The 23019-nt window shown below is 35.9% G+C and overlaps 1 protein-coding gene across 1 annotated transcript in view; it reads left to right on the top strand.

The window, feature by feature from the left end:
- Window positions 1–23019, top strand: part of PDE10A (phosphodiesterase 10A) — a 173566-nt gene that overhangs the window by 98797 nt on the left and 51750 nt on the right. The window contains exons 3-5 of the mRNA XM_066178666.1: window positions 5937–5965; window positions 16862–16982; window positions 18867–18916. Of these exons, the coding sequence (XP_066034763.1) occupies window positions 5937–5965; window positions 16862–16982; window positions 18867–18916 (200 nt within the window). The remainder of the gene's footprint in view (window positions 1–5936; window positions 5966–16861; window positions 16983–18866; window positions 18917–23019) is intronic.

Here is a 23019-nt window from a genome sequence, read left to right as displayed (position 1 = left end):
TTTTATGTCTCTAAACAGAAGGAAACGAGAATACAATGATCAAAAAGGTAGGGGTGAGAACAAAACAGAAATAATTAAAAGCAAAAAGTTTACTAAAAATGTTGGTATCTGATTCTCTATTTCCCCAGGGTAAGTGAAAGATTACATTCTTCCTAACATGTGTAAGATTATTATGTTCTCTTGCTGTCACTGAGCCATATACAGTATTTCCTGCTCCAGAAGCTGCCAACCTGCTGAAATTTCTTGGTTTCTCTTTGGGCCAACAAGTCTTGGAAGCCCTTCTCCATGCCCGGGATGGGAAGTTCATGGCACTGAGCTGTGTGATCCCATCCCTTGCCTCGCCAGACTCAGAGTGGAGTGTGGGCAGTATATAGATGTTGGGAAGGCAGGAGGAAGTGCCTTTCCTAAAGTTCTCCAGGCACCTTTTGAGTCGGGAGGAGGTATTCATGGTCTTGGAATAAACTAGTCAAACTCAAGAGGCCCAGCTGGGTCTAAATGTTTTATGTTTTGAAAATATCCAAATGTCTTGCAGTGGACAGGAGACAGTGGAGCTTTCTCGGATTGCTGGAGCTTTGTAGGACCTGCTTTAAGCAGTGTTCTCTTTTAATCATCTCTTTAAGCCCTGAATCATGTACATTACAGAAATGCCATGATATTTAATACATGAAAGCATTTCTGTTTTCCAGTGCATGCTGTTGCAGTTCTATTGATTTTAATACAATTGCTTAAGGTATACGTCTGAGTAGTTTTTGAGCCAACAGCAATGTAATTTTTTCCTTCTCTTTGAAAACATCTGCTGAAGACAATAAAACTTTGATTTTGAAGTTTTAATTTGGTATTTGAAAAATATTCAAGAGTAAAGAGACAGCTCTATTCAAAAGTGAGAGGACTGATTAGTAGTGATAATGGTGTTTCTTAGATACATTGATTGCAATAAACTTTAAGGATACTTTATACTTGTCAGCCAGGGCTTCTGGAACAACAACAACAACAACAAAAGGGAAAATCAAGTTTGATTTAAAAAGAGTAATTCTGAAATTGTGTTACTACTGGATGAGAGAGTTCCTTCACCAAACGTGCTTGCAAGATACATAATCAATTTTAAAGGAAGCTGCAGTGCAGGTAGTGGAGTGAAAGGCAGACAGAATTGTGTGTTGGACGAGAAAAGCAGCAGATATGGGCATAAAGGTATAGCTGTAAACTGCTAAGTATGAAAAAATGATAAAGTGTTTTACACGCTCTTCAGCCCATTGTCTTGTGGCTGCATTCTGGCAATAAACCATGGTGATTGCACCTCGTTGGCTGATAAGGTAGATGAGCTAACCAGCTTTAACACTTGTGTCATTCAACAACCCTGTTGAATAGGATATGAAGTCATTGGCTAATTACCATAAAACACAATTATAGACTTTCTTGTTAAAGCATATTTACTGCTGGAAACTATAAAGTTTCTTCCTGATGGTCAGAGCCCAGGTTCCAACATGATTTTTGCTGAGGTGTTATTAAACTTGACAGACTTATGTAGAATTTTATGGAGCTTTTGTCAGATGTGGGAGTGCCCTGCTTAGATTAAATTGTCACATACATTGTACAGTTGAGGATTTTTACGATCATGGATGTATAAGTGTGGAGCTACTATCAGTGTGTTTTGTACTGCTAAGCAGTTTTGGAAACAGAAGAAAACCCTGGATCTTCCTCATGCCTTTCTGTTCTCACAAGGACTGGTGAGACTTTGAGAAACTGCCTTTTGGAAGTTTTCTGGCCAGAATAAGCCATCCTGCAAAATTGCTCCAACTGTTTCTTCAGTTTAGTGTGGGCTAAGACCATAGAAAATAATAAGCTTCCAAATTTACTGGATTTAGGTATGTCTAATGAAGTCAAATGCACAGTCTCCTGAATCCTATTGTGTGTAGTGCCCTGTTTGCTTATATGCAAATGAGTGAATTAAAATTTTAGGACACCTGGCAGACAATATGTTTCTCTGCTTACCATCTGGAGTGAAGGCTTAGTTCAGGCCTTATTTATTGTCTGAAGCATGTTACTCAAGAAGAGGAAGAACTGAGCATCCTTTTTCAGGAACTTAAAAATGTAAATCTTATTGCTCATGTAAAATAGCTAGAATTCACGTTTTGTCCTGCTTCAGAGAAAGAAATAGTGTGCCATCAGTGATCAATCTAATGAATATTCTCTTTCAATGTTTAAGTCTATGTTTAAACAAACTTAATTAGTTTTCTGTGAAGTAACACAACAAGTGCTTCTGAATTGTGAGGTAAATGCAGACTGTTGAAAATCAGGAGGGGTGTTTAGCTGCCCTTAATGAGATTGTGCGTTAACAAACAAGAATGTTTTTGGGTGATGGCTTGAAATTTCTGTTGCATATGTGATAGTTACTGCTTTAGGGGACTCACCCTCAGCTTAGGTGTCTTTGAAAGATCTTACAAATTCAGTGGAGTTTCAGTGCCAGATTCAAGATGTCTAAAACAAGGATGCAAATTGAAAATAAAATAGACTGACCAATTTCATCTGACTGATGCCATTCTACCACAGAGGTAAAGTAAACCTGGTAAACTTTATTTCAGGGTGGTGAGATCAGTCATTAACCAATCTACACAAATTGATGTGGAATTTCTATTGATCTATAGGTGTATGACACTTTTCAAGGTTTAAAAAAAAAAAAAAAAGGCAGCAAATATATCTCTGTTGGTTTAATTGCATTACCAAAAAACTTGTGTCTTATTACTTGAAACCTAAAGCAAATTTTCAAAAGAAAAATTATTAGGTCAATCTGATGCCTGCTCTGTGGGAAAACATTCCTTTGGAAACTGTGACTGTAGAGTGTAGAGCTATCTGTGATCTTATAAACAGAATTAATCCTGATCACTTGTTTGTTTTCATCAACAATAATGTACCAGAAGCAGCAGTATTTAACTACACAGAGAAAAGAACAGTACAAGACCAGGGAGAAAGTCAGTATTGTTTTCCCAGAACAGTTCCTGTGATAAAACTAACTGGGTATTAGAATCATTGCTTCCATGGTAAATGCCTCAAAATTTAATGTCTGGGATGCTGAAAACTTTCTTTGCATTAAAGTTTTCTTTGTGATGGGTCTGGCTTAGCATCTTGCAATTGTCGAAAATTTATTAGGTGTTTTGTTTTTTAAAATGCATGCATAGAAATCCAATTGTGAAATGGGATTTATTTTCTTTAGTATGCAAAATGAAATCTGGATTTTTCTATTAAATGAACTTACACAATTTAACACCTTTTCACACACACCCCAACAAAAAGAACCCCAAGCCAAACTAAACCTAGCCTTATTTATACTGTGTCAAACAACAAACTTCTGTGGATGTGGTTTTTTTTTTTTTTTTTCTGTCCCCTTTCTTATTTTCTGCTGCTTGCTGTCTTATATGACTGGGTTTAGTATGGAAGTTTTCCCAGATGGATGCTGTCTTTAATTACTATAATGATTATTATGCATATCTGTGGTGTACTGTGCAGTTGTTAATTAGAATTGTATAGGTAGTTAAGCTGAAATTGCAGTGGCAGTTATGTCTTACAATGGTGTGAAAGCAATGGAGTTGTGATGGTAGTAATTTATATTCCGTATGTTACAATACATTGATTTTGTTACAATAGACAGAGATCACTAGTATGATTTAGCCATGTTTTTCAATATATACATCATGACTTGGGTAAGAGGATGCAGGGTTGAATTTAATTTGGAAGATAAGATTTTAATTTTTTTTTTAGGGTATAGTAATCCAAGGTACTAAAGGTACTGAGTGAGAGCTAAAACAGGTGGCAAAGTTAATTTTGATAAATGCTGACTACTTCACATGGGGCAAGTAATTTTACACATAAAATGGGGGGTCTTAGTTCTAATTTTGAGATAGGTGTCAGTATTACAGATTATAAATGTTTGAAAATGTTAGCTCAGGGTTTAGTAACAACCAAGAAACAAGTACACTGTTCGGATTTATTCTTTTCAAATAGAAATTCCCAAAATCATCCCTGTGTCATTCTGTAAGTCCTGGCTGTGTTTTTGTGAGCTGCAGTATTGCCTGTAATTCTGGATTTCCCACCCCAGCAAGATGCACTGGGACAGAGGAAGTAGGAGTGATGGGAGTTACCAGCAGCGAATCAGACCAGACCTCTCACACCAGCAAAGGTTTAGGTGGGGCATGAAGCAGTGAAGGACTTGCTTGAGAGATCTGTAGAATATAGGCTCCATAAATAAGGTGAATGGAGGGCATCGGATGAAATACATAGTGCGCAGATTCAAAATAAGTTTTTCTTGTGTTGTGTATTTGAAGTATGGAGTTCATAGCATTTTGAGAATGCTTAAGACTGGTGAATTTGGTTTAATAACCAGCCAAAAAAAATCTAACACTCCTCCTACCCTACAAAAGTGTGAAGAATAAAACCCCATCCTTTGAACAGAAAAGTGTTGCCACTGGTTGAAGAAATGTTTGATCCATTGGTTACTGAAAACTGAGAGTACACTCCAAGGAAAGTGTCATGTCATCACTGTTTTCTGTTGTTCACATTTCCTGTTGCTCAGTGTCAGAAATCAGGTAGGAGGGGAGATGGATTTTGAGTGTGGCTCTGGCTGTTCTTGTAACTGGTATGTAGATTTATCTGTTTCAGGAAGACGACATCACTGAACATGGCAGAGCATGTGTTACACATTGCACTGCAAGCAACAGAACTGCCTTAAATAGCCAAATTAAGTTTATGTCTGTGTTCTGCATGTGTAAATTAGTAGCATATCATTTGTCTAGCATTAAGAGGAGACTAATATTCACTCATGGTTGCGAAATATATTCTTTTCCTTGGCATCACTCAATTTTGAGGGGAAATCTCTATTGCTATAGAGAATTCTTTCATCAGAAATGATGTATTAAATATGTTTGCTAGAAAATCTGGGGTTTTTCTACCTTTATTGTTTAAAAGTTCATCTTAAATGGCAGGACATGAAGATCCTTTGACAAATATAAGCATGTGGTATTTTCTGGGAGATTAAATCTATTTCATTTCTTAATTTTCTTTTCTGAAATATAGTAATGTGATTCCTAGGAACAAATAAAAGGTTGAAAATAGTTCTCTTCATGTTTTCAGAAACAACTAGCCAGCTGGAGGTTTGTAAAGGTGTGTTTAAGCTACTTTTGGTGTGTTTAAACTGAAAGTTGGATACTCCTGTGGCAGACATGTTCTTGCTGTATAGCTGCTTTACCCGCATTACTCAGTGTTTTAGCTCTGATATTGTACCTGTGTTTATTTATGTGTATTGTACTTACCAAAAATGCATGAAAGTCTGTTTGCATTTGAAAGGACAAAACATTATAGTTTCTGTGCATTTATATATATATATATTTGTGTAAAAATTTGTAACTTCTTTTGACATGTATGCCAGGTCACATTAGTGATATTGTTCTTTTCTTATGGCTACAAGACTTTTTTCCCACATCCAAAGAAGTCAACAGGGCTAGTATCTTTGATATTAGAACCAAAGGTCTATGTCTGCTCACTAGCTTCCTCATAGGATGTTGGTGGCATATATTTGGTAGCAAAGGCCTTTAATTGTCAGACTATGCACCACTAACAATACCGTTACTGAATTGTAACTAAATGTAGTGTTTATCTGGCCTGTGCCAGCTTCCCTCTGAACTCTGAAATGTATGAAATTTTACATTCTTATTAGGTCAGGATAGAATTCTTAAATACTTTATCCTAATTTCAATTGATTTTTAGCTTTAGAGGTTTTTAAAATTTGTAAATGCAAACCCATCTCAGGATATTTCAATCACTTCATCAAACCACACTGGGAAATTTTTGTACAAATGTGCAAAAATAGTTTGAAGTTTGTTATCCTATTCTTCATTTGGTCTAGAAACTTCACAGAGTTCCTAATTGTTTGGTTTGTTTCCTTTTAGATGAAACGGCTCCTAAAGAAGTCAGCAGGGTAAGTGCTGCTCTCTGTCCCCTCTAAAAAGAAGTAGCCAACTCTTCACTTGAGATGATTTTTCCATAGATGCTGATCAAGATTTCTCTCTATTCCCTAGTTATAGTAGATCTCCAGAGGAAAAAATGCTGTACAGACTGTCTAGAGAACAGTTAATAAGGAAAATAAATATTAAGAACACTTGATTGGCTGTAAATAAATTGAAGGGTATTTTGCATTTAGAGTTCTCCCAGTGCTATTTTCGTGATCCAGTTTTAAAAAGGTACTTCATGGAAACCAGGAAATTTATGGGACTTTGAGCATAACATCAGACTATTTAATCAGTGTAACTGCCTCAATAGATGGCAGGCATAAGAAGGGAAGAAAAATGCCCTATTTAATAATCCCTTTTGAGATGTAGTATGGTACAATGAGTTAAATTCTCTAATTTAAAGTATTTTGCAGTGGTCTGCATGAAATGTAATGTAAAATCCTAAAAAAACATATTCAGTAATAGATTCCCAACCCTAGCCTTACATCTGATTGACACTGTGTCCTGCAGAATATCCGTGACTGTCCATGACTGAGGACTAATTACAGGGATCTGTTAGGAATGAGTGCCTTTGCTGTGAATGAGGAAAGATCAGTTCAGGACAATCTGTTGTCCCCAGATGGGTCCAGCCATCCTGAGGGACCCCATGGGATGGGGGAGCCCCTACAATTTTCCAAGGTGGAATCATAGTCCTATCTTGCTCTCCTTCTTGAAAGTCTTGCATAAACTATTTCATGTTCCCAGAAAAAGCACAGTAGTGTCAAACGTGCATCATAAATAGGGCAGGTTTAAAGTGCAAAATCTGTCTGGATGCTCTTGCAGTCAATAGAAGTAGAAGAGAACTAAGGCTGGTAGTGGAAACCTCGGTTTGTAACCCTGTGTGCAGAGGGCTGGGATGAGGGGGAACAGAAGTTCACTTCGTATGTGTCTACAAAAAAAGAGATTAAATGTTGTCTAAAGTGTGTTCATTCAAGCAGATGTTTTCCATATACATGACATGCCGTGGACTTATAAGGGTATTGAGAATTTTGGTGAAAATTAATATGTTTTCGTAATTCATTAGTTTTCAACATGGTTTTCGTTTATCCCTTAGTATGCTACTGTTACAAGAGTGAATACCTTTTGGTGTAACCTGGAATTATTGTTGTTAGTATATCTATATATATTGTTTTGATCTCAAAATAACTAAAGATTTGCCTAAAAATCTCAGAAGCTCTCTAATTACATATATGAGAAAGTGCCTTTTAGTTGTCATTAATTTAGTAGATTAGCATTTACCAAAACCTCTGTAAAACAGAATTACAGAATATATCTTGATTACCCCATCTGAACTATTTAAGGCAAAGAAAACAAGTTCTGAACTCCTAAGTCTGCCTTGCCAGTCACTCCCTCTGTCTCTCAGACTGGTTGCAGCCATCTCAGCCCCTCAAAGTCATGTCTACTGACTGACGATTTCCTGAAGATGGATGGTCTGTCACTTGAAGCCCTGGAATCAGTAGAGTGCAGATGATACTTCAGATGTTCTTAAGTAAACATTTTCTCCCTTGTTTTTTTAGCCGTTAATCACTGTGCACTTGGTATGTATACCGTGCTGTACTACTATTTGGCTTGGCTTTTTTTAAAGTAAAGTACTTGAAGGTGCTCAGTAATACACCATGCTACAAATTCACAGGTTTATTTGTTTGCTGTATTTTTGAATAATGCCATTTATAATAATGTAGACCATTGTAATACATCCTCTTTCTTCAGCAGCAGCTCAGATACCAGTTTAATTAAAATGTAAACATAAATTAGAATTTAAATTAGGAATATTCTGTACGTGAGTAATGTTTTTCAGACAAAAAGACATGTTCATGGTGACAGAAGAATTACGAGTTTTGAAGTCATTAAGTGTTACATTTTCAATTCCTGAAAACATCTGTAAGAAGCAGCTTCTATTACAGGGAAGGAAAAATTAAAGTTAGTGAAAGGAGATGTATTGCAGAATTAAATCATGGATTGCTTAACAATACCATGTTAGCTGGAAAATTATCGAGGAATATACTGAAAAAATCTTTAATTATTGGAAGGAAAATTTAGTATTTTCAAGGGTTTTATGTTGCAGTTTCACACTTTGAAAATCTAAGAGATTTTGAAATGGAAGTTTTGAAATCCTGTTGTATAGGAACTGCATTTTGAATATATTATCATTTTTAGCTTCTTAGTAGAAAATTAAAATAAAGCAGCACACTTGGCTGTTGGCACTTCAAGTTTTTGAAAGAAGGGGACAGGAAAAAGTAGGAGAAAACAGGAGAAAACTTTCACATAATTTAAATTTTGAGAATTGTAGAATAGAAAATAAGCTTTTCAAAATTTATTGTCTTTAATTCTGTTCTACTAATGGCAATTTTGTCAATATTTTGGTGTTCAGAAATTATATGGAAAGATTTCCTTGTTTGGCCTGACATAGCATCTGATGGGTGGTGGAGGGGAAAGATTTCCTGATTCTTGTAGACTGCTTTTGGCATAAGAACAGCTTTGGTTACAAAATACCCCATGAGCATCTGCGACCAGTGAACCTATGAACTTTTTTCTGAATACTAGTTTCCAATGTTTATGAAATATATGTAACTGGGGACAGAACCTCCTTTTTGCATGATGTAGTATTGGGAACATCCTTGGAAACGTTGAGTTTCTTCTGCTTACTTATTGTGCAGATGTGTGTTGGCTGATCCCATCCATCCTAGCTACATAAGTGGTTTTCTGGGCAGAGGGATTTCAGAAAGAAAACCAACTATTGAACTACTTGGATGAAGAAAATTTAAGCTGAGTGCTTTGTTATTTTACTGTTTCATCTGCAAAAGAAACAAAAATAGAGGAGTGTGAGTTTGAGCACTAAGTGCATATGTGTTCATGCACATCTAGACTAAAGATGTAGTTCTCTGACAACATTAGTGAAAACAGTGTGCTTTGGAGACATGTTATTCTTTTCAGTTGGCAAAAATAACCCCTTTCCTTCATGAACTATAGCCAGGATTCTGTTCTACGTGCTGCTAAGTTTCCCGTGATCACTGTGTGCTCTTTTGTACCTCAGATTCTGAAGTTAAAATGAAAATACTCAATGTTCCTGATACGATCACAGCAAAATTAGCTGTTCATTTTGCTTGATAACTTTCCATTCCATGTTTACTTGAACAATACTTCCAGTGAAGCTGCCTTTTGGCAAGTACCTTTGCTTTGTAAACTCTGGCAATGCCAACAGCAATTCACTTTGCAGAAGTTTACCATATAAACACCAGAAAATTATTACCTAGCAAGTGACTTGCTCATTTAGACTACTTTATTCTTGGAAACAGGAATGATACTTTAATCCTCTCCTTTCCCCTTTTTGGACCTACAGCTTTTTGGCTGCTGCCTTGGCACCAGCCAGCACCCAGCACAGTGTGTCACTGCCAGTCAGAGAATTAGCAAGTGTGTTTTCAGTAAATAGTTGCAGTAATTGCATGTATCTTCCCTGTGTGACTGATAATAAAGATTTGGGCTCTTTATGGCACATTGGCAAAGCAAGTTCATTCCTTGTGGTAGCTTCTTAATAAAAAATTTAAATGTTTTTATGCTGTCCCAGAACTGAGAACAAATTAATCAAAGAGTTAGGGGGACTAGAGCAAATATAAATATATATATAAATATATATTTAGCCTTTAGAAGTGTTGCAAATGGCATTGCACCTATTGTCACGAGAAGATGCTTGTATAAGCTGATTTCTTTAAAAAGAAAACCTTGTGAATACTGTGGTAGTGATAAGCAACTGTGGTAGGAAAATGAAGTTTATTTTTAATTTTGTACATGGTGTCTTTAGAGTGCTTGCAAGTCAAGTATTAGGAGGGAATGTCATTTTATAAAAAGCTTTTTAAAAAGAGGAGCAGTATTCAGCCTTGTCAAGTTAAACTGAAGCTCATTATGCTGTTTTATTATGTAATCTGGAGAGGTGATATAATTGAGATATTCATGAAGTTTTATGAGCCTTACAGCTAATAAAAGATTATATGGTTACCTCTATGTAATCATAATGTTCTTTTCTCATAGGTGAAGCCTTTGCTTTTTATGATGTGTTTTTCCTGTTGTGAAGATATTTATTTCAGTGTTGCCACTTGGTAACAGGGAAGGAGCTGATGGGAAGGTTAGAATGGACGTCAGTGAGTGGCGGCTATGGGGCAAGAATCATCTTCTAGGAAAAGTGTTCACTGTCTCTCTGGGGCTTGGAAATCAGCTACATAAAAAGGCCAGGAAATGTGTCCCTTCAAAACTATTGAGTCCTTTCTGTGCTGAGTAAGAGAGCTGGTTTGCATCATTATGGGGCCTGTGCTGCCAAACATCTCGTATTTTCCCTTCTTTGCTTTTGTCATGAAGGTGTTTGATGAATGAAGAAAAAATTCATAAATACCTGCCTATGGTGCTGCAATGCTAAACTTTATTTACCATGCAAGTTCTAACCCATGTCCTCTCCAGTCAAAACAAGAAGAATAGACGTCAGACAAATGCGTGTAGGAGTAGTTTTCTCTGAGGCTATGTACAAGCATTAAAATTAATCACCTCAGCTAAGACTGCACTTTATAGTTGCTTGCTTTCCAATGTCCAAGTTTAAAGAAAACTGGTTACTCCAGCCAAACCCAGTTACCTCTTCTGATTTTTTTCAATTTCTGCTCCAAGCTCATTGCTCCTCTGAAAGCCATCTCTGCACTGTAAGTTACCACTTTCTTCAGTCCAAGGATTTCACATCCTTTGGCTTAGACTTTCCACTTGGAAACAAGCCGCTTGATTAGCCTTTTGTAAGGTTGGGGGGAGGTTGTGTTATTTAATTATTTTTTTAAATGAAGTTGAAATCCATATTTTTGTTTCTTCACATGTGCAGTTTATATGTTTTCAATATTACTAGAATGTAGTTATCTCATGGTTATCTATGCCCCAAAATAACAAACACCAGTTTCCATGCAAGATGGAAACTAGCCATCAGTGCAGATAAACAGTGCAAAAATATTGCAGCCAGTGAAAGTTCCAGGCCTAGAAAGGGTAGTAGTACACATAAACATACATGGCAGACATGCACACAACCTATCTCACTACACATAAAAAAACCTCCTGAATAATTTTAGTATTGATTTAATTAAATAGGTTGACTTTTTTTTAAAATTATTTTTCCACAGCAGTCATTTCTTTCTTTATCCCCACTGGCCGTCAGAAGTGCAATAACATTACTATCACTAAAATAAAATAATTTCTTGCATTTAAAGAAGTAGGTGACTTACAATACTGTAAGTATTGTGATACTTACAGGTCTGGCCTTCTTTATTTCTATACTACATGTCTGAATACTCCTTGTGATAAAGTGTAGTGGCATATGGAATGAATATTTTAGGTAATTTTAAAGGAAATGTCTCTTACAAGACTTCCTTTGCCTTCAAGGGACTGGATTTAGTCACCAATACGTTCCTTTCTAGTTATGCATTCCTTTGTGAGGAAGAATAAAAGAAACACAGGAGAATATTCCTCAGTTTAAAAAAAAACACTCAGTATGTGGGTAAAATAAAGTAATAGTGCCAAAATTCTTAGAGGACATATAGTATTTCTTTAGAAAAGATACAAGTAATTGAATCTTGATTATCTTTCCAAAAGATGAGTTATGGATGAAACCGGAAAACTATATAGACCAAGTCTCTTAAATCAGGATGGTAACTGTGCATATGGGATTTTTCATAATGCTACCTGAGAGAAGGGAAAGCTGATCTATTTCAGAAAAAGGCATCAAATATTTAATTTACCTTTTTTTTTTTTTTTTTTTTTTTTTTTTTTTTTTTTTTGTTTACGCAGAAGTGTTGCTGTTGGGAAATAGTTTTTATGATGCGAGTATCAATGGCATTGAGAACTTAGATATGTAGGACTAGTCTTTTTATACATCTGGTCAAGTATGAAAGTACCTAGCATGAAATATTTTGAACTGGCATCTCAATCAACTGTTAATTCAGACCATTAAGACTTTAAACAAGTGTTCTTTTTTTTTATTTGGAGCATGTTTTTAGTTTGCCTTTAAATTCTTTCCCTGATGACTCCTGTTGCCGAGACTGTAGTTTTATAGGAAAGAAAACTTGTGTTGGCTGGAAGTTTGAGGAGATTTTGGCTGGTTTTGGTTCAGCAGCTGCCTATGTTCTGTACTGTGCTAATAGAGAATAGAGGAGCTGTCAGTTTTAAAGATGACTGAAGAACTTTGGGTGCAATCCAGTCCCCGCCTTAGGACATTCTTTTGTGTAAAATGTTGCACAGAATTACTTGAATTCATTATCTGCAGGTTTTGATGCTGCCATTGACAGTTTTATTTAGGCAGTTTGAAGAAGCACTTTATCTAAAACACTAACTGATGTAACCAGATCCAGAATGGGTGTTTAAACTCCTGTGTCTGTGTACAATGTCCTTGGCCTATGTATGTCCTTTATTTTCAGTGATTTCATACCATTCAAGAGCTGAGGTTCCTTACATAGACCTCTATTTGCCCCAGTAGAACCTAATCCTGGTTCAGGAATTCCTTCTTGCCTGGACAGCTGAGTTCAGTTTTTCTTCCCAAAGAATGTCATTTTGATTTCACAAAGTGGTTTTGTTGTTTGTTTTTTGAGGCTGTTTTTGTTGTTGTTTTGTGGTTGGTTGGTTTGTTTGTTTGTGGTTTTAGTGGGGTTTTGTTTGTTTGTTTGAGGTGTGTCTCTTTGGGGTTTGTTTTGTTTTGTTTGTTTTTGTTTTTCCCCCCTTTTTTGGCCTGCTTACACATCTTGGATCAAAAATATGTCATCAGTTTCAAGTGCCTCTCCATCTGTCCATGGTGTGGCCCCCTGTGACACCTCTGGAATGCCATGGAACTGGATAAAATTGGTGTCACTGGATACAACGTGTATAGCATAGGGTCACTCAGCACTGCTGAGGCTCTTATTGTACACTGCATCCAGGCAGACTGCACAGCAGTGATAGGCGTTGGCCCTCTCCTTCTGGCTCCTCTGGCATAGCAAATGAAAAAAGGGAAACCTGGGATAGCACAGTTTTCCCAGAACATTCAAGTTTGGTTGTTTGTTTTGGCTTTTGTTTTTTTTTTTTCCTTCCCCTCATCCATTGAATTTCTGCATCCCCAAAGAACATTTGGCTATCCCCTCTCCTCATTAAATGGAATTTAGGTGCTTGTTTATTCTAACTTTAGTCTGCAATAGGGTCATACACTTTAAGACCTGCAAAAGGGACAAGTTCTGTTGCAGGACCAGGCATTTGTTGCTCTGGAGAAAGAGCTCTGTAGTAGGGAGTAAGTTTTACATAGAAACTTACTTATGGCTATTCATAAGACATTTTAAGAAGTTACAGAGCAAACAAATCAACTTCTGGATTATGTCAGCACTTACTGACCCTCTGCTGTATTAATAATGAAGGTTTTTTGTTGCAGCAAAGGGGCTTTTTCTTTCCTACGTGGAAATAATCTTCATTTCAGGTCTTTTTGGTGGTTTTTTGTTTGTTTGTTTGTTTTCCTTTAGATATTAAATTGTGTACTCAAGTATTAGTTTCTTCATGTGTTCTAATTGTTTAGAATGAATACTTAAAATTAGTCTCATTCTACAGTGTTTCAATATCTCCTTTCACGTTTATGTTCCTATCCTCCTTGTTTAGTTCTAAGTCATAAAACTGTTCTTACCCTGTCATGGGTTGTTGTCTTCTATTGCACTGCAATGTTCTAAAGAATAAGAACCATATCAATATTTTTTTACATAAATCCTGTAAAAAATCTTATTCTATATTTATAAATTTTCTTATTATTATTTATGACACAATTTCTCTTCTTAATTGTTAGTCCATTTTCATAGCTTTAAAATATGCACAGTTACTAGAAATATGATGCGGGTATGATAGTGCTAAACTAGTTTTTAGTCTAGTTGAATTATTTTATGTGATGTCATTGAAATTCAGAATTTTACAGTAAGTGTACCAAAATACTTGTAGACACTGAATATTAAATAGAAGGAAATCAGCAATGGGAAGAATGAATTAAGGAAAAAGTTGATGAGTATTAATAATGTTTAAATTGCAAATTCAGAAACTCTACTTAGTCCATATAACGGTGTATATATATAATAAATACGCCTTTTCCACCAAGTGTGTTTAATTTTTTTTGAGGAGTTGCTTTCTCAAAGTTGTACACCAAATATGCACAAGTCTGTGTTAGCAAGCACACTGGGTAGTGCTTGTACTAGAGTTTTCTGATGACTTATTCAGTGTTTAAATACTTGGTTTCGTAAAGGCTATTCTGGCTTTTCAACCAAACGTAATTGTGGTTATCCAATCTAAAATGCCTAGAACCTAATAAAAAAACTTTTGCTCTACCGTAATAAAAGGAAAACCATTTCACAGCATGACGGAGTAAATCTTTGTTGATGATTGATCTAAGAATCACGTAATAGTGAATCTGGACAAGCTGTGCTCCCTGGCCAGTTGTGGGTGGGCAGACAGTCGGTACCAGACTGCGTAGCAATGGCCGGCATTACGCAGCCACAGTCTTTCCAGTGACATGGGCACAGGCAGTGGTTTGCCCTGCTTACCAAACATCTGCAAGCATATGTGGCAGAGGTGAGGATAAAGGGCACATAGCTATGATATAATTACCATGCATGTTGAACTGCTGCTTGATTAGAGGGAAAACAGTGATCCTGCAGTGGCTGTTATGCCAATGGGCTCATTTTGATGATGCGTTCTCTTAACGTATTAGCTTTAACCTTTGAAGGTTTGATTTAAACCCTGACTGTGCATCACAGGCGAAAAGATGTGTATTAATTTTCAAGTTCTGAGAAGGCATTTTTCCAAATGATAAAGGCTTTGTGCATGTGTGCTTGATTAGCTCTTTTGTTGCTTTAGGGTATGTGGCTACACATACTTTTGCAGACTGGGGTTAGCACATCTGAATAGTGTAGACTCTTGTTCACCATTTTCCTGCTTTATGGCTACTTATGGCTACAGATTGTAAGTATGAAAGTGCCACTTGCATGAAACCATGCTATTGTTTTCTCCCTTTGAATAATAACCATACAGGAGTAAATGTGGGACACAACAGAGGGCAGGCAGTGGAAGCTTGCCAGCTGCCATATGGTGCTAATATTGGTGGTGGTATGCTATAGTGTAAACTCAAGACTTGCAGCAGTTTATGCATTTATGCAGTGTGACCTTACATTGCTGTCAAAATGTATAACCATCACATCATTTTACAGAAAGAATTATGAAGTGTCAGGTTTGTTACACATTGAGAATATTTGGACAGCTTAGGACTCAAATGTTCTAATATGTCCATGTGGAGCAATAGATTAATAGATTAAGATGAGATTGTGACAAAGATTGTATATTATCAGGAGCCGTTTTAAAGTCAAGATTAAGGTCTGCTGAATTTAAAGAAACTGGGAATTGATATTATCCAGGAAGCATTTTGTATTTTTGTTTGTGGAGCTTTTTGGCTGGTTTTTTTTTGAGATGAAGCATCAAAATGTATCCTAAATACATATCTTTACATGCTCTCTATTCATGACATAACACGTTGTATGCATGAAAATAAGAGGGGAAAAAAAAGTGATAACTTACACTTATTGTGTAAGTTATGTGCTCAATCCATCAGTAGGTGTCATATGTAGAGGTTTACCCACATTTACAGACAGAGAAGATTTAGAAAGATATCGAGCAGTTACCTACATGCACATAAACATTGGAGTGGTAGTGGACTAGACTGTGATACTCTGAACATTTATGGTATTTTCCATAGTAGTTTATATTAGTCTGATCTATATTAAACTTGGCTCTGAAGTATGAATGAGCAGAAGAGTAAGCCTTAGTTTTTCAAGCAACATTAATTTGCCTAAATATCACCAGCTTAATTTTTAGTTTAAGCAATGTAATTTACTGCCTCATGGAGTTCAGTAAGTAATTGACCATATTACTTTGTTCAGTTACCACATTACCAGTTTTGGGCAGGGTAATGAATCTTTACTTAGTGCCAAGTATTTCTTTCTGTGAAATTATTGTTTGTGATGCTGTCATGCTACACATACACACTTAGTGCTGTTTTTATCAGCCCTTCAGAACTTGGAAAATGGATAAACAAATGCAGCTGGGCCCCTGAAGGGAGACTGCATCTCCTTTCCTGTGAGGTTTTAACCATGTCATGCTGTTCCATCATACCAGCAATCAGCACCCCATGGCTCCCATCTAAATATCCTAACTGATTTGTAATCTGCCAACCGATTTGATTTGTGTCTGCCATCATCAGTTGAAACAAATGCCTGTGAAGCCACAGTGGCTGGCATGATTTTGACTCGTGATTTTTGTCCTTCACTTGGTCGGTGTTAATTGCTTCTGTATTTGAAAGGCTGAGCTTCCTGATCTGCCACCACCTGAAAGCTCTGGTGCTTGGCATACTTCTGTCATTTGGCCCATGAATCTGAGATGGAAGTTGCTAGCTAAGGCAGTTGCTTGCTTCCTTTCCTGGTGGACTAGAACCTTAAAAGGAAGGAATTGAAGTCTCCTTACTTCATAATTGTCATCTCTCTCATTTTCTTTAGACCATTGTCCATGACCCTGGCTCAGTTTAGGTGATTATTAATTGTTCAATGATGTTCTCAGTATGCTTTGAACAAATGTCTAATGAATTGGAGTGCTGTGCCTCTTGCTTAGCTCTGACCTTGTTCTTCAGGTAGCTGGATTAGGACAGTTCTGCTTGGCTCAGTATTGAAATCTTAACATATTATTTTTAAGTATTTTGTGTGTTTAAAACCTGCAAAATGCATCTCCGTTATTCTAGAATGTTCTTCTCATCTTTGCTTCCCTAGTACCAGGACACGAATATGCAAGGTGTGGTGTACGAACTAAACAGCTACATAGAGCAGCGCCTGGATACAGGAGGAGATAACCAACTGCTTCTGTACGAACTGAGCAGCATCATTAAAATAGGTAAGAAGGAGAATCAGATGTCTCTGAGCTCAGCATCAGTGCACAGCACATTTCTTACGTGGTTTAATTAATAAAGACAGGTATTGAGGGATAACAGTGTTCCCACTGGATGTTCTCTCAGTGTGAACTTACTTCACCTTCTGTCCCTCAGTGAATCCCTAGCTGCACTTAAGTGAATTTCATCTTTGGAGAGAGTTGCATATCCAATTGTGATATTAGAGTCTCATGTTAAATGAACCTAAGAATTGACTATTCTGGTTATCATGGTGTTGCAATTTCAATAGTGAAAGTAAAAAAAAGAAATCACTAATATCACTGCATATTTAAACTCCTTTTGAATCAATTGAAATGTCACTGGAAGAAGGCGTATCTTTTGTGTGATCTCAAATTAAACTCATTTGTTTATTTCTTTTCTCTATGATGTAAGTACCTTTTGTGGTAAGAAAACACTGCAAATGATCAAAAGTTAAAAATTGAAAACAAACAAAACACTCTCAATAAAAATAGAAGTGTAATTTGGCTACTTTTTAGCCAGAGTGGATGTATCAGACTTCAGTAGGAAGTGTCACAATAGATTTCAGTGAGCTCTTTATAAAGGTTTTACTGTGCCAGCTTCTTCATAATTTTTTAAAGATGAGTAGTAGTTCTTTTAAAACATCATATATATAAACCAGAACCTTTCCTCTGCCGATTTTGCTTAAGCTGTTATTTGGATATTGATGTCCAACTCACAGGAAATCAAATTTGTTAGTACACAGCAAGTGAGATTTGACAATATGTGCTTATGTTTTACAATAATTTTATTTTTCTTTTGTAAAGCAGACAAGAGGGGTTTTTTGTGTATTATTTTCTTTGCAGTACTCATTTGCCTTGTAGATCAACATACTTAGGTATTACAGCTGAAGGGTGTAAAATCTGAATGCAAATTACTGTGCCCTCAGCTCTTACCAGTGCCATGCAGTTGACAACGAGCAAGTGACTATCCGGTGGAATGTTTTTCCTAATGTCAAAGGAATGAGGAAAGCCGTTTGATTTGATTGCACACAAGTAAAATTTTTTACCCTGAAATGTACTAAAAGGATTTTTGAGTTCATTCATAAAACTGTAGGTATCAGATATGCCTTTTTACTGGCTAGGATGTTCATTAGCTTTTGGAAAGACAGACACATGATCCAAGCCTGTTGTGTAAAGCAGGGTAAAAAACATTTTCTACTATATATTGTTCTGATTTTGAGGGAAAGTTATGATGGCTGGTTGACTCTAAACTTTTGAGAGTTTAAGTAATTTGACTTTACCCTGTTTCATACCACAGTGTGAATCTGGCAGAAATCTAAAATGTATAAACTTTCTGGTGAGTGTCAGTATTTTTAATGTGGGCTAGGTGCAGAAAATAGAAACAGTTTGTTTGGAAACACATTTTTATAGCGGTATTTGTAACTCCTCGTTTTCCCATGATTTTCTCTCTTAAAGCAAGGACAAATATAGCTTAACTTTTACAACTGGCAGTTATTTTATTCATAGAAATTCTAATGGTATCTCATGGATTTTATTGTAAATACACTTTTTGTGTATTTACTTCAATTGTATTAATTAATTTGTATTTACAGACACTAGGCCTTGGAGTATAGATGTATAAAGAAGCTGTTTCTAATTATCTTTTAGAATGTGGTAAATGCCAATGAAGAAAGCAAGAACTGTGTGATACCTCTAACATTGTAGACTCCTGGAAGTTTTAGGGGACACAGCAAAAGACCTTAACCTTTAGAATGGTAGATGTTTGTCCTAAGTTGAATTGAATCTGTGGTTTCACCTCAAAGATGTTGTATAAGTTCAATTTATCCCTGTGAGTACAATTATTTTTTTTTTTTGTTATTGCTTTGGCAGCTACAAAAGCTGATGGATTTGCACTGTATTTCCTGGGAGAATGTAATAATGTAAGTATACTGGATGATAATGCCCTTTTTCTGTACATTCATGAGTATTTTTTTTAATTATAATAAAAAAATGTTCTCTGCATTTAGATCCTTGATCTTTTTTTTTTTTTTTTCTTTTTTTAAGATTTGGCAGTTATGCTGTTTTTTCTCTAACTCTGGAAGCTTAACTTGCGATTTAGCCCTATTATTAATTGTCTTTAAGAAACAGAAAACTGAACTTGGATTTACTGTCTGCATAGCCTTTTCTTTGCATCTAGTTATCCTCCTGATTTTTTTTTAATGTTATTTGTCAGCTGCAACTTGATAGTCTGGTAATGTAAATTTCAGATGTAGATTCTGGTTGGCATAAAATAAATGATACCTTTAAAATTTATTCATTCAATTAGTTTCTCATGTAAAAATTCAAATAACACTGAATTCAGTATTTGTTCTTTTGTTATTTGAATGTTAGAATACCTTACATCTTTTTCTATCCAGTTTAATTTGTACAGTTAGCATGGTACAAGACTTGGCTTGTACCATGCTATCAAGAAGGAAATGCGGTTTAATACTTCAGTCAGTTGCCTCAAAATAAAACTCACAATTTGTCAGAAATTTGGTCTTTCATTGGTTCAAGAAACAAGCAGTGACTAAAGAGGAAAATTTTTTTCTCTTTTTTTTTTTCCTTTACACAGCCAGTTTTAATAGTTTATTCTTGTGTAGTCCTTTAGCCAATTTCCTTTGCTCTGTGTACAATATTTGAATTCAGGAAAAAATGGTAAGAATTCCATTTTTGATGTAGTGGAAACACAATTGAAGATGTACAAACCTTCAAGTAACTTGATGTGGAAGAAGGCCCATGCAGAAATTTCCTATGAGAAATGGAAATGAAGTTTTTCTTTTTTTTTTTTGTGGTATGACTGTTTCATATAATAAAGATAACCCACTTCATTATTCAAAAATTCTGTTTTCTCTCAATGAATTTTGTTAAGTGAATAAATAGCATATATTTTTAAATAACTCTTTCACCAAGAGGTGTAATTTAAGAAACATGTTGTTTTTCCTTTATTAATGCAATCTTTGGTTCTCATTAGTAGGTGACAGCATTCACTGTCATGGGTAGGGAGTGATGCAAACAGTGGCTGAAAAGCTTCCTCCTGCTGCCAGAGGCAGGAACCTGCAGGAAGTTCAGCCTCCATCCCAAATGCAAGCTTTGGGTGGCAATGACTGCCTGCCAGCTGAGCATGCTCATCTCCAAATGCTTTGTAAAAGATTACAGTAAAAATAACTTTATGGCTTGAGACAAAGAATTCTTACTATGGTGAGGTTTTTCCTATTAGATTAGTGTGCTATAATATGGGATTACTCACAGCCTTCTGATACCCTGAGGGCCTGGGTACTATATGACCTTCTGCTTTTCCTTTTTTGTTGTTGTTGTTTTGTTTGGTTTTTTTTTTTTTTAATAGCATATTAGGCAGATGAATCTATTTGCTTCCCAGTGTTCCATTACAAGTCTTTCCTGAAAAAAGCTCCAAACACTAAAAAAACCACATTGACTTTATTAACCATTGCTATGTAGCTGCATCACCCAAAATGGAATGTTCTTCATGTAGTTATTATAGGGACTGATCCCAAATCCTTTGAAGTTAGTGTGAGATTTTCCATTCGCTTTAGTGGGCTTTGGGCCAAACTCATGTTTGTAGTCTTGTAACTAAATGGTAATGCATTAGCCTACTTCTTATAAGAAATTGTCATTAGAAATTAATTTGGATAGCTCTTGTCTCTTGAATATTTAATTTAAAGGATGTATCCAAGTGAGACCAGCCATTTGCCCAGCAAGCACTGGCAATGGGGTTTTATTTATTTTTATTAAAATTTTTTTATGAGAACAAAAAGATTCTGCATTGCAAAAGCAGGAACGAGCTAATTCTTTAAGCTGAAATTAAAAAAAAAAAATTAAACCCCTTTGATTACCCTGGACAAAGTATTTGCTGAATATCTATGGCCATTTGTTGAAGAATAGTATCTGCTTTTGGTGGCTTAATATTTTGGTGCTAGATTTGTGATTTGCATTTTGCAAGTTTGGCAAAATCCTTTCCCTCCCCCCATCCCCTTTCTGACCCTCCCCCCCCCCCCCCCCTGCAATTTAGCATTGAGCTTTTTGTTTATTAGCTTGGAAAATATCTGCTTGTTATCCAGCAAGGAGTGTGTCTGTGTGTGTGTCCACCTTATTGAGAATTAGGTTTTGGGAGGGGAGTGTGTAAGAATGGAGGAGTCCTATTAACAAGTAGATAACTACTTTCAAATGGTTTTCTAGTATTTAGTGATCTGTGTTCTGACTATGTTCTGTAAGGGAACTTGTGACCAAACCTGAAGCACAAGCAGTAACTCCATTTCAGTTCTTGCTTGAAATATGTGTAGGTATACTCTAGCTTGTTTAAATTAATCCAGATGTGAGAATTTTGTCTTGTGTTAGTCCCATAAAAGGCACATTTTTGCAATATGGGATATCCTTATCTACCTTTAGCCTGGATTAAATAGTGAGTTTCTAATTAGGATAGAAGATAATTTCCTTTTACAAAAATGCTTAATTTTGGCAAAATGAAAACTAGTAAATGATTACTGCATACTTTGTGCTATTATTTCTTAACTTTGAGAAAATTGCCATATCATTGCAAACTGATTTTTTCATGGATTACTAAGATTGCATAGTAAATCATTCTTTGGTGATGATCATTATATTCTTTAATATAGGCAGAATTTTCTTTACATGAAAATTGCATTAGAACTGAAAGAAAATTAATCTGATGAAAAGCTCTAGATTAGCCAGTCCCTTTCTTTTTGCAAAACATAGATGATATACTGGCCTTTAAAGGAGGACAATGCTTTTGGAAAAATTCCTTTGGAGTTTAACATCACAAAATAAGGTTTGTAAAAATAATTGTCCATTTATAAAGTTTCTTTATGGCCCCATTTTCTTTCTGTCTATTGAAATTTGCTCTCTATATTAGAGTTGGAAAACAGCATAAGGTCTAAGTAACTTCTGGCTGACAGTTCAGGTTGAATGCCCTCAGGATATTTGCTTGAGTGAACTTGCTTGCAATACATTCCAGTGCATTTCTTTATGTGAGTATTACTCAGAATTGGTGCCAGTGTGGACAGTTCAGTTATTTTACCATCCTTCTGGGTGTTCAAATTGCTTGGAAGCACTACCACTCAGTGCAGTCCTTACTAAGAGTGTACTGATGGTGATTCTGTTTTTAAAATGACTACCCTCTTGCAGGTAAGCACACCTTACATGCCCAGCCCCTTTCTTCCTCATGAAGTTGCCCCGCAGTGTATCAGAATCTGGTTCTGCCTGTGCTATGTATATGGTGGAATGAATTGCAAGGTACTTGTGCTAAAAACAGTAGAGCTTCCTCATCTGGGTTGTGGTCTGAATAGACCTGTGCCCATACTGCCTCTGGTTTTCGAAGTTCTTCATATCTAAGGAATTATCTTTGTCTGTGGGTTAGCATAATTATGCAAATAAATTTATTTTTTCTTAAGGTACGTTGCAGCCATTTTATAAATACTATATACTGAAACACTTCCAAAGCACACAGGAATGTTTCACAATTCTTTGTCAAAATACGTGACTTTATTTCAATTTTCTTTTTTATTTCCTATGGCGATGAATATGCAGTTCATAATTCTCCTGTTATGACCTTAATTAAGTATCATCTTCAAACATGACTTAAAGGATTTACTGAAATCCTCATATTGGTGTGTGTAAATCAATTGCCTAAGTATCATGCTAGCTGAGCATGGATTTAAGCCCATAAGCTGGACATCTTTACAAGGCAAAATTTCTAAAACACTTATCACAGTTACAGAGTTCCTGACATATTACTATATTAATCAATTCTTCAGATACTTCTTGTTTATGATTCTTATTTGTACGAGTAATTTGCCTCTTGATTACACCGTGATTCCTACGTAAAGATGTATGACTTCGAATTTAATGGGCATACACTTAAAGCAGCTTTTACTTGGTCTTGTGTTACTTCGTTCCTGAAACTGCAAATTGTGTTGACAAACAGATTATCCTTGCTTCAGACAGAAGTTTCTAATAGCTGTATTGT

Source organism: Chamaea fasciata, unplaced genomic scaffold, assembly GCF_029207755.1.
Source record: "Chamaea fasciata isolate MVZ Bird 193981 ecotype frontalis unplaced genomic scaffold, bChaFas1.0.hap1 SCAF_3, whole genome shotgun sequence".
In the NCBI taxonomy this organism is placed as follows: Eukaryota; Metazoa; Chordata; class Aves; order Passeriformes; family Sylviidae; genus Chamaea; species Chamaea fasciata.
This window is presented reverse-complemented; position numbering and strand designations above follow the sequence as displayed.